Here is a 12,929-nt window from a genome sequence, read left to right as displayed (position 1 = left end):
GATAAATGGGAGTTTGCATGCTGGACAAAACAAGAAAGGGGAAAAGAGAACAACAGACACGAAACTGTAACGGGAGATAGCTAAACAACTAAAAGCAATCATACCGCTGGAACATAAAATGTCCTTACTGATTCTACCTTGAACATGAATCCCAAGTCCATCCACTCCCCCCTGCCCCGCCACCATCCTAGTCTACCACGCCACTTTCATCTCTCCACACCTATAACCTTCCCATTCTTTTTTTTTTGTTTTGCTGTACGCGGGCCTCTCACTGTTGTGGCCTCCCGTTGCGGAGCACAGGCTCTGGACACGCAGGCTCAGCAGCCATGGCTCATGGGCCCAGCCGCTCCGCGGCATGTGGGATCTTCCCGGACCAGGGCACGAACCCGTGTCCCCTACACGGGCAGGCGGACTCTCAACCACTGCGCCACCAGGGAAGCCCCCCATTCTCCTTTTTAACTTTCAAATTCCAGTCTTCTTAGGGTAAGCAGCCAGAATAATCTTCAAAAAATGTAAATTATCTCATTCCTCTTCTCAAAAATGGTTTCCCATTGCTCTTAAAATCAAGTTCAACAATCACCAAAATGTGACTCGATTATGCACCCAACCATATCTCCTGTCAAGCTCTCCCTCATTCACTTTGCTGCAGCCACCCTGGCCTTACCTCACAAGTTCCCAAACTTGTTCTCACCTTTACATGACATTCCTTTTTCTTTCTACCTCTCTTCATCCCATTAACCACTGCATGTCATTACAGCTTAAGCATCACCTCCTCAGGGGAGACTTGGAGTAAAGAATCATAGCTATAAAACCTACTCTCACCTTTGGAAATCAGTTCTTCTCAGTTATTCTCTAGTAACTGTTCAATAATATATGGGAATAGCTAGAACCAGAAAATGACCTGTATGCAACCCAAATCTTCAGAATGCACCCCTGAACCTGGAAGCAAAATATCTTTGATTTACATCTATTACCAAGTCTAAGAATCTGGATTCTTACTAAGTCTGGATTCTTACTCAAAGCCCATTTAATTTTGGTTTCCCATAACGAAAATCCCATAACGGATTAGGAAAAAAAAACTGACCAGTAGAAGCTGAGAGGCACACATGAATAGGACATGGAGTTGCCAGAAGGTTAACTTCAATTACTGGAAATTACTGAACCGATTATAACATTGCTGAAGGCAGGAACCTTTACATTTTCCACCATGTCTGAATGCCTCTTGTAGTACAAGACTGACTACCTCCAACTTCTGGGAACTCACTGACTCCAGCTAATGGTATTTCTAACTTCTACATAACTCCCCCAAATCACTACAATTGAGATAAGACTTAATCCAGCCCTCAGCATTTTGTGAATATGTTATTTTGGTTTTTCATATTGCATGGGTTAAGAAGTGAAATGTATATTTTTTGCATAATTGCAATTCAATTCTTAACTGTTACTGCCGAAATGTATAAATACATGAGAATTGGCACAGCTGATACGTTACTGATTGGTTTCTTATAATTAGGCAGTCCCCTGTTACAATCTGCTACACCATGTTGCAGCCTCCATGACATCACTAACCTGTCATTTGCAGCTCAGTGAATCACACCATCAATACAAACTATGCTACAGCAAACTATTCACTTACTACACTGGCATGATTTTTACACTGAAGATATTTTGAGAAGTCTTTAGAATAATTTTGTGTAGAATATCTATTATATATTATTTATATCTATTATTTATACTCAATAATGATCTTTAGTATAAACCAGCAATTAAATGTTGCTCGACAAATGCAAATTAAGTCTTTCCCCTCAAGCTATTCATGGTCTGAGACAGATATGCAAATGAAACACCAATAAACCACAACGAAAGCAGTAACAGAGACACATACTAGGTACAGTGGCAGCTCAGAAGAGGAGTAATCAACTACTCTTGAATGAGTTAGAAAAGGGAAAAGTTACCTGAACCAGGTCTAAAAGTAGGAATAGAAGTTCCCAGGGATGAGACAAGGCACCGGAAATAAAACAATTAACCATGCAAAAGCACGGAAGCTTGAAATGGCATTGCATATTTGGAAGAACCATCAATAGTCTGATTGGGCTGAAACACAGGATGTGTGTAGAGCTGATAAGAGATAAACTGGATCAGACAGTAGAACTGTACAAGTCTAGCAAGGAGTTAAGATCAAATGGAGATGCACTAAAACGTTTTATAGGGAATTAGACTCGTGTCTTAGGAAGAGCATTCTGGTAGTAATGAAGTAGCCCACTGGATACTCTTACAACACTCTGGCCAAGACACGATGAAGGTCTGATCCAAGTAGTAGAACAGGGAGAAGAGGAAGGGGATAGAATAAATATATGCGATGTTAAGGATGTAAAATAAAAAGGACACATCATATGGGCACAAGAAAGGGGAAAAGTTATCTCTAAAGACTATTGCTGACTTGGATACACACAATACCATTAGTCAAAATAGGGAATATAGGCAAAGTATTAAATAAATATTGCTAACTGAATTCCCTTATGTCAGATGAAGAGGTGATAACTATAATTTATAAAAGCATAAATGAAATGTTTTAAAAAGAGAAATTGAAATTTTACCCTACATATTAAGAATGCTTTAAAAAAAACAAAGAATTTAAGCAATATATGAAAAAGCAAGCACTTGAACAGTGTTAAAGGGATTTTTTAAAAATCCACTTAAGTTCATAATAGTTCCAACCCATTTACATAATAACTCATGTCCTGACATCTTCCCAAAGCAATTACGTACCCATCTACACCAACCAAATCTATTCTTTCTTCCCCCCAAATATGCCATGTACTTCAAAATCTCTGCTTTGGCATACACTGGTCTCTCTGCTAGGAATTCTAATCCACCGCCCCTTCCAACAAGCTTCCCACTTTTCTCCTATGATGTGCCCCACCCCTAACACTCCTGAGAAAGGTATTCATCAAGGCTTACCTTGTGATTCTTCCTCCAACTCTTCTTAGCAAAATAAATTTTCTCCTCAGTCATGCTTCTACATGACATGGCATGTCTCTAAGACGGAGTCTTGTGTGTTTGCTGTTCCCACCTCCCCTCTCCCCTCACCTGCCCCACCAAGAGCTTCTCAAAAGCAAGAACTTACTTTTACTCATCTTGGTATCCCCAGAGCCTGGTATATTACAAAAGCTCAATAGGTGTTTGCTTAATTGAAATGAAAAGCGGGTGAATGTTCCAAAATAACACAACACACAATAGGTACGGACAATTTTGACTCTATGTTGGAATGTAGCCACTGCTGAACAGGGTCAGTTTCATAGTTCATGTACTTGTGTCTCTTGCCAATAGAGGTCTTAAGAAATGTGCTCTAGGAAAACAAGACTGACCATTAACAATGCTTCCCAAGCCTTGACCATGTTTAGACAGCTATACTAGATGTTGGGCATCTAGGGCAAAGGGCAAAGTCTCATTATCCTTAAGGATGAGATTTAATCCAAGTCCTAGGTAGCCAACTGTGGTTTAGCCATTCATAAAATTAACCAAACTTTTAAAAATTTCACTCAAGGTAATGGATCCTAATTTGTCTATGGTATAAATCAGAACATTCTTTTATCTGTCCTAAACTTTCAGTCTTCAAATTAAATTTTCCAACAAGACATCATTAAAGTCATTAGACTTGGGCTCTAGTTTTGACTCGGCCACTAATTTGTCACATAAATTTAGGTAAGTTACTTACACTGGATGTTTCAGTTCCTCTCCTGTCAATTATGGGGGTTGATCTCTAATTCTTGCTGAGATCCATGTGTTCATTTTGGGACATGGTACACAAGTACAAATTTATTCTGTTGGATATTCATACTTTACAGATTTACATTAGGGGTGAAAAAATTTATATCAGTGTTAGCACATAAGAGCTGTCTCTCATTACTTATGGGAGATCTTATAATGACATACTTGTCATTAGTTATCCTTGTTTGAACCTCTCTAATTTCATTATATAGGATACACCTATGAGGTAATGCAACAGGCCTTTTTGAAAATACACCCAAACATATTTCAAACCAATGTTCTTTAAAGTAGTAACTTTAAGAGGTGGTAAATTACTGGTAAATTATTCCAATTATACTGACATGGATTATTAAGTAACACTTCTGAAGTTCTTAAGTTAGATGTTTCCGACCTAAAACAGCATCATCCAGTTTGAGGGCCCAACTTATTTATCAAACCCGACTCACACAAGTTTTCACACCTATAGAATGGAGAAAACTTGGCTATAGCTCAAGTTAAAAAAAAAAAAAAAGAAGCTGCACACTGTTTACAACAGCAAAAGGAAACAGGCCAAATTCTCATCAATAGAGAACTGGTTAAATAAAGTATGGTACATCCATGCAATCAATACAGCTATAAAAAGAAATAAGTAATCTCTCTGCATAGTTCTATGGAATAATCTCCAAGATAAAGTAAAAAACCAAGTGTAGAACAATATATATAATATGCTAAATATGCTACATCTTGGTTTAAAAAAGGGGAGTGGGATAAAAATGTGTATTTGGTTACCTATGGGGAGGAATGGGAACTGGGCAAATAGGGAACAAAAATGGAAATTTTATTTTAACATTTCACGTTTTTGAACCATGTGCATGTATTACCTATTTTAAAAAGCTAGATGCTTCAGGTTCTGAAGAACTCTAAAAATTTTGAGCAATGACAAAAATCACTGTTTGGCGCGCCCCCCCCACCCCCCCGCCAAGATCAAAGTAAGATTTCTGTTCATCACTTGTACCCTGTAAACCATCCCCTCTCCCCCCAGCAATAAAATGCAGGTTCACTGGAAAGGTTTGCAAGAAATAAACACATTTTAATTTTCCTGACACTTCTCATATTTTCCAGACATTTTTTCTATATTTTTCCCACCCAGCAAAATGAATTTTAGCCCCACCCAATAAAATCATAATATGGATTACATATTTATAGTGGACATGTGTTCACTATGTGCACAGCAATGGTGATTGACTCTTCCTCTCCTAGGTGAGGGTTTTCAATTATAGTGCTCTTCCCACAGGGCAGGGCAAGCAACCTATCCTCCCTCTCTACAGTGACTGAGCGGTTTGAAGAAGGCGATGCAGGCCTAAGGTGAGTCAATAAAAGTTCTTCCTGGGTTTCACTGTTAGAGCTAGCAAGGAAGACTCTTTTGCCTTTGGGGTTATAATACTAGGAAGATAACACATTATATCACAAGTTCTTGTGATATAATGTGAAGGCAGTTAAGCCAATACAGTGAGGAAAGCAGCCCAGGAAGAGACAGAAACAGAAAAAGACCCAGCATCATTATCTGAGCCATGAATCCAGACATATTTACACTTCCTGGTGATGTGAGCCAATACACACTCTTTTTAGTTTAAGCTAGTGTGACATGTATTCCTGTCCTCCCTTACACCCAAGAGTACTGACTAATTTACCAATTTTTTCATATCATTGGATATTCTTTAGAAGCATGGTTTGAAATGCTGACATACTTTCCATCACATGGATATATCATAATTTATCTATTATTACCTTATTAATATTAATAGTATTCCCGCACTACTGATAATTTGGGGGGTGTTTCCAATTATTTACAATTAAACATGTCTTTTTTTTTTTTGGCCACTCTGAGCAGCTTGTGGGATCTTAATTCCGCGACCAGGGATTAAACCTGAGCCCACAGCAAAGAAAGCTCCAAGTTCTAACCACTGGACTGCCAGGGAATTCCCTGTCACATTTCTTTTAAGCCTCAACTGTATAATCAAACTTCATCTTTGTGAAGACTACATGCAGAATTCCAAATGTATGTATAGCATAAAAAACAATGGCCCAGACCACAAAAAGTATATTGTTTGAAAATCTGTTCTTAAAGATCCCCAACATTTTGTTTGTCAAGCTTGTAAGTGACTGAGACAACGGTCTCAGAATAAAACAACCTATAACCTCCGAGTTCCTTATATGTACAATGAGTGACAAGTGAATGTCTTAATATTAAACACACAAATCCCTGAAGCTATTTTTTGCCCCTGTCCTATATTAATCTACTTCTTTTTCAAAGTGTATATTCTATTCATGTCCATTCAAAAATCTTTTTAAGAAATGGAAGTGTTATATTTTAATTTGCTAAACCATGTTCTAAGGTTCTTTATAACATATATGACATTTGCCTGATCTTGTTAAAGTTGTGACAAATAAGAGATTCTGTAAGATATCCTATAGCTAAGACTTCTCTCTCCCCCCAAAAAGTAGAAAAAAAGAAGTAAACTTCTAGGGCATTAAAACAGCTATTTATTAAGACAAGAATAACAATAATAGTAAACATTCATTCACGAACCACAACTATAAACCTGACTAGGTGACTATAAAGAGGCTCACATTTCAGTAATACACCTAACCAAGTAGCATTAGTCTACCTTTTCAACATTTTTTTTTCTAATAATAACATTTAAGTTCAAATATACAATACCTATAAGAGGAACTACTGAAGAATAATTTTTGGTATTACATCAGTCTGTCTTAAGTCCTTTCTAAAAGATTATTAAAAGTACCAATCAACTTCATGCTAGAATGGCTTAACTGTGGAATTACAATACAGTTAACTTATCTATCAAGGGCCTTATTAACTTAATGAATGGCACTATAGTTATTACGCATTATTATTAATTGTTACTATTAACACTATTGTATATAAATCTGTAAAATTACCATTGGATTAAAAGACATTTACCAGCACCGTCTTCTACTTCTCCATTCACTCCTATGCTTAGAAAATGCCTGCTTCTGCTTCAAATAAAAGTCAAAAAGCTCTTAGAAATAAGAGGTCAAGCCTGTTGAATTAATTTCATGTTTGTTTCTTCTTTTTTTTAACCAACTTAATTCTCCTTTAGCTCTTGGGCACAAATCATTATTTACTTTTTTCGATAAAACAGTATAGTTTTAGAAACAAATTTTTACTTTTTCCAGTGGTATCCTAACTACCTACTTCTACTAGATTGGGCAAGAACAAGAAGTGATTTAGGGTATTAAAATTTATCAACAGACAACTTATAAAATATATACTGAATATATATATATATACTGAATATATATACTGAATATATCTGTAGTTAGGATACTCATGGTTCTTGTTAACATTTTGACTAAAATGAGGTGATGGCAAACTTTCCAACAAACAATACATTTTTTAATAAAAAAGAAGTTTCCCTAAAACAGCAAGTCAATTCTGACTCTTTAAATTCTAAGAAACAAAGAAACAGAAAAGACCCAGGCAAATAACTATTAATAAAAACAAAAACAACAACTTTTCTTTTGGCAACATGTAAGCATGAAATGGCAACCAGCCCTCTTAATCTTTTTTTTTAAACATAGTGGCTTAAGGAAATTAACTAAGGAAGTAAAAAATAAATTAATATGATATCTATGTAAGAGAGACATGGGGGGAGGACTATTTAACAGAATGCTGGAGTGGGGAATTATTATTTAATTGTGTGTGGTAGTGTAAAATCTTACATTTTTTGGTTAAAAAATTAAAAAAAAAAGGTTAAAACTACATGTTCAATTTTATATTGTACATGTACTGTAGGCCCTCAAAGGCTGGAGAAACATAGCCAAGTTAAATCATGTTTGTTTAATTAAAATCCTTGCAAAAATGAACTGAGTACTTCATGGGACTGTAAGATTCTCACTGTCATTCTTACGTTAGAGACTCACTCATAGTGCTAATAAGTCATGTATTCAAAAAACTATTGCTTAGAAAAGAGATAGGTACAAACACGTAAAAACACTAGTTAGAACAGTTAAAAGAAACACTTCCGTAGTTAAAAAATACCTGTAATATAAGTAAACATATAATAAATAAAAATGCACAAAATATTACAAGTAGCATATTCTTAATGGACTTAGGGCACTGACTAAAACTGGCTTGATCTGAAGAAACTAAAATGTAAGGCAGAAATCTTAACTATTAGCAAAACTCTGCGTTTAACTTTAAGAATTATCAACACCTCTACTATAAATTTCAGGTAATAACAAGCATTTCCCTCTCCCTTTTGCAAATATGCCTTCTTTTAAAAGGGAAAGATTAATTGGAAACGACTATACAAAGATTTACACTAATTCAAAACGATATATTAATATCTTGAGAACTCTCTGGCACTTAAAATATGAGACAGACTTCCCTAAGCAACTATTTCATATCTTTACGATAATGCAGCATCACCATAATATACAAGAACCATGCACAAAAACACCCCCAAATAAAAAGCAAAGCCAGTTGACGCTAATTCTTGGTCCAGATAATCTTTCTTAGTTCCCACACAGGTAATGTTTTTGAATATCAAATTGAAATGTTAGTGAATTTTTAAAAACCTGTAAATCTGTTCATAAATTAAACCTTGAATCTTTAAAAGTCACCATTCAGCTACAGAAATTCGTTTAGTTCTACACTGTTGAAATTTTTAACTTTGAATATTGGGAAATTTCTAAGTCAAGATAAAAGCCAATGTGTCAGTCCCCTTATACCACCCCACCCGCCAAACCCCAAACAAACAAAAAGCAAAACCTCCTTACCAGCTTTTCTCTTTAAACAAGTAGTTAAACTACTTTTTTAAAGCTAGCCTTGCTCTCAGTTCTCTACTGCACCTTTACCTTAAACCAAAACGGACCCTGGACAAGACTAATTAAGCTCTGTTTCCAGGAGACTCCCAGGCTTTTCGCTGTCAGGCCTGGGAGCAGTAAGGCCTCCTAGTTTTCGGACCCCCTCTTCCAGCATTTCGCACCCGCTCAATTCAAGTGTGAATAAGAGGGGCCGAGAATGCTGGGCCCGAAAGGGCATCGCCGGGGCCTAGACCACTGCACAGTCCCCAAGGCGGCTCGCGCTGTAGGGAAGAGGGAGGAGGCATAGAGAACCGGGCGCTGGAGGCCAGGGGTAAACGGAGGAGGCTATTGGACTTGGAGCGCAATGCTCGGGACCCCCTTCGCTGCCTCCTTTACCCTCCCTTCCCCCATGCTGGAGAGGCAGGGCCCGGGCCCGGTGCGGGAAGGGGGAGGAGGTAAACTCGTCCTGTCACTGCACCGGGAGAGGCTGGAAGGAGCACATGTTCAACGGGGAAAGGCCGCGGCCGCCCCGGCCCCTAAAGCCAGAAGCCACCTCCAGTCCCAGAGTTCTGTTCCCTGCGCCTCACCAGGTCGTAGTCCTCCTCATCATCGCACATGAAATCATCCTCCATGTCAGACATCTTGGCTGGGACGGAGGGGGAGCGGGGGAGGAGAAATTGGAGGCAACCTCCTCCCACAATCCTCCGCGGCTCAGAGGCGTCACTCCCAGCTTCTCCTCGCCTTCCCGTCGCTCTTAGAGGAGCTGTTTCCTCCCGGAACAAATGAGCTCGGTTTCCAGAGGATTCGCTCCGACGCCGAAAGCGATTGCACCGTCCCCTCTTCCTGTGAGACGGTTGGCGCCTTAGCAACTAAACCTAGCAACTAAGGAATCCTCGAGTGTTGCGGATCTCGGCTGAGGGGCCTTGGAAACCTTGAGCTCACAACGGGCAGTTTCCAGCCTCCTGGGCAAGGGAACAGTATCCTCCCTTGCCTGGGATTCTGGAACCATTTCATTCTGGTGAAAGTAAGAGGCAGCTTGGGACCGGCAGCCTTTCGCGGAGAAAAGTCTGACATGCCCATCCTATGTGACAGGTAGTTATTTTTGCCATGATTATCGATGTGCATTTAGCCCACACATTTTGGTGGGTGGTCATGTGATGTTTGGAAACCTTTCGGCAGCACGATTTACACGTAATGTTTGTTATATTTGTAGTCGGCAAAACGACTCTGTGGATATCCCAAATTAGTAAAGTATCAATCAATGGAGGCATCTGAGGTCTTATTCAGTTGTTCAACGAATTATAAACTAACCTTTACTGCCCGTGGGACCGAATTAAGGTAACAGCTAACGACTGTTTTTTTAAAAAATGCATTATTGTTGCACAACATCATTAGTAGAATTCGAAATAAAAAAATGAAATGAAGGGGAAAAAACTGCTTTTCAAACAACATTTTCCATATAAACTTCCAGTTTTGTCCACTTGAATTCACAAATTTTATAGAGCTATAGCACAGATATAATTTCGGATTCTTTCTGCACCCAGTTATGTAACAGCATAGGACAATGTATGCAATATATTGTTGACAATGATTATTTTAATGGCATAATAAGCCCTTGGTTGAATGTACCAATGCACCGTAATTTACTTAAGCATGCTATTATTGTTACCTATTTTGAATATTGCAACAGTACCACCATTTTAAACAATTCTGGAGCGAGTATCATTGTCACTTTATTTTTTCTTAGGAAAAAGTCCAGGAAGAGGAATTGCAGACTGGATTTTTTTTTTTTTCCATTTTGGCAGTTACTCAGTAACTGCTTTTTTTGGTTTGCTTGTTCCTGCGGCATGCGGAATCTTAGTTCCCCGACCAGGGATCAACCCATGCTCCCTGAATTGGGAGCGCCAGGTAAGTAAGTACCTGGATTTTTTAGTAATCATTTGTTTTTGTTTTTGTGTTTTTAAAAATAATTTAAAAAAATTTTATAGGAGTATAGTTGATTTACAATGTTATATTTCAGGTGTACAGGAAAGTGAATCAGTTATACATATATCCACCCTTTTTTTTTTAGATTCTTTTCCCATATAGGCCATTACAGAGTATTGAGTAGAGTTCCCTGCGCTATACAACAGGTTATTATTAGTTATCTATTTTATATATAATAGTGTGTATACATCAGTCCCAATCTCCTAATTTCTCTCTCCCCCTTATCCCCCGGTAACCATAAGTTTGTTTTCTACATCTGTGACTCTACTTCTGTTTTGTAAATAAGTTCATTTGTACCGTTTTTTTTAGATTCCACATATAAGCGATATCATATGATATTTGTCTTTCTGTATCTGCTTTCTTCACTCAGTGTGACAGCCTCTAGGTCCATCCATGTTGCTGCAATGGCATTATTTTGTTCTTTTTTTATGGCTGGGTGATATTCCATTGTAATATGTACCACATCTTCTTTATCCATTCCTCTGTTGATGAACATTTAGGTTGCTTTAGTATATGTGCTGCTGAAGCAGGCACCCTTTTGCCCATTTTTAAATTGGTTGTCTTACTACCATTGAGTTGTAAGTGTTCTTTATACTTTTTGTTGTATTTAAGTAATATTTGCCATACCCAAGGGCACTAAGATTTTTCTCTTTTGTTTTCTTCTAGAAGTTTTATGTAGTTTTAATTCTTACATTCAGATCTATGATATAGTTCAAGTTTAATTTTTGTATATACTGTGAGGTAAATGTAGAGGTTTATATTTTTCTGCATATGGATAACAAATTGTTCCAGCATTATTTGTCAAAAAAAAAGATCCTTTCTCTATTGAATTGTCTTGGCAGTTTTGTGAAAGATAATAGACCATTTAATTCCCAACAGAATTTGACCCTTTAAAAGTATATATTTGGGCTTCCCTGGTGGCGCAGTGGTTGAGGGTCCACCTGCCGATGCAGGGGACACGGGTTCGTGCCCCGGTCCGGGAAGATCCCACATGCCGCGGAGCGGCTGGCCCCGTGGGCCATGGCTGCTGATCCTGCGCGTCCGGAGCCTGTGCTTCGCAACGGGAGAGGCCACAACAATGAGAGGCCCGCGTACCGCAAAAAAAAAAAAAAAAAAAAAGTATATTTTTGATAATTTTATGTTATCCTGTATTATGATTATTTTGTATTCTTTATTTAGCTGAAAGCTCGTTGAGGACACAATTATTTTACTTACCTCTGAAAGTCAGCATGCTCAGTGAAAGAATGATATATTTAAGCATGCTGTAGCATTCATGACTCCCCAGTGCTGGATTGAGACATATGGTTACCCCAAACAGGTTCATGATTTGGAAGCTTTCAGAGAAATTACCTTAAAACATTTTTATTTTTATTTTTTTTTACTACATTTACTTAGGCTGAACATTGTATGTTAGAAGAGCAGGAAAGGAGGACTCCTTTTGTGTTAGTCAAGATCTGGACAGGAAACTCATAGCATACTGGAGCGGGGGTGAGGACGTTAACTGAAAAGAGTTTCTGAAGGAACTATTTACAGAGATGGAGTAGGGTTGAGGGAACCCACAAGGATGGTGAAACACACAGGGACTAGCAACAGGCTGGAAATCCCATTTCTTGAAGGCTTGAAGGGGCAAAGGGAAGAAATGGTTTTACCAGAGCCCAGCAAGAGTGGGAGCCCTAGAGTATGCACCCTCCAACAGCAGCTGTGGTTATAGGGAAACATAGCTACTGTCACAACTATGGCAAAGTTGTGGTAGGGTGAGTGAACTCGTGTGTGTGGGGGTGTGATAAATATCTCAACTTCTCTGTTTTACCATCCTCTAATGTCTTGCCAGTGACCAACCCCAACCAGAAGCCAGAGGGTAAAGGAGCCCAGGTACAGTCCTTAGAGATCAGCTTCCGGGAGGGTAGAGAAGGGTGAAAAATGGATCCAGAAGTCAAATGGGGGGCCTTCTCTGGTGGTCCAGTGGCTAAGACTCCATGCTCCCAGTGCAGGGGACCCAGGCTTGATCCCTGGTCAGGGAACTAGCTCCCACATGCTGCAACTAAGAGTTCACATGCCACAACTAAAGATCTCGCATGCCACAACTAAGACCCGGCACAGCCAAATAAATAAATAAATATTAAAAAAAAAAAGAAGTCAAATGAGGAGTAAACAGTACAACATTGTGTCATGCAATCAGCTGTAGCATAAATTACATACTTCACTCAGGGAAGGAACTTTCTCTCCTTCAAAGGCAAATTGCGTACTATCGGCTGTTGTTGGAGCATATCCCTTGATTTTACCAACCAACCTAAGTGGCTATTCAAAATGTTATTTCCACCTACATTTAATACCCACTCTTT

The 12,929-nt window shown here is 38.5% G+C and overlaps 2 protein-coding genes across 4 annotated transcripts in view; one reads left to right on the top strand and one right to left on the bottom strand.

Moving 5' to 3' along the window:
* The window catches only part of COPS2 (COP9 signalosome subunit 2), a 29,163-nt gene extending 19,836 nt beyond the window's left edge, over positions 1–9,327 (bottom strand). For 2 of the 3 annotated variants that reach the window (XM_007455545.1, XM_007455546.1), the window contains exon 1: positions 9,189–9,327. In XM_007455545.1, the coding sequence (XP_007455607.1) occupies positions 9,189–9,242 (54 nt within the window). In that variant the 5' untranslated portion in view covers positions 9,243–9,327. The remainder of the gene's footprint in view (positions 1–9,188) is intronic. The other variant, XM_007455547.1, reaches the window with a different exon arrangement.
* Positions 9,328–9,435: 108 nt separating this feature from the next.
* GALK2 (galactokinase 2) overlaps positions 9,436–12,929 on the top strand; it is a 142,568-nt gene continuing 139,074 nt past the window's right edge. Inside the window, exon 1 of the mRNA XM_007455544.1 lies at positions 9,436–9,693. Within this exon, the coding sequence (XP_007455606.1) occupies positions 9,674–9,693 (20 nt within the window). The 5' untranslated portion in view covers positions 9,436–9,673. The remainder of the gene's footprint in view (positions 9,694–12,929) is intronic.

This window comes from Lipotes vexillifer, unplaced genomic scaffold (assembly GCF_000442215.2).
Source record: "Lipotes vexillifer unplaced genomic scaffold, Lipotes_vexillifer_v1.1 scaffold24, whole genome shotgun sequence".
NCBI lineage: Eukaryota > Metazoa > Chordata > Mammalia > Artiodactyla > Lipotidae > Lipotes > Lipotes vexillifer.
Note: the sequence above shows the minus strand (reverse complement) of the source record. Positions and strands in the feature narration are given on the sequence as shown.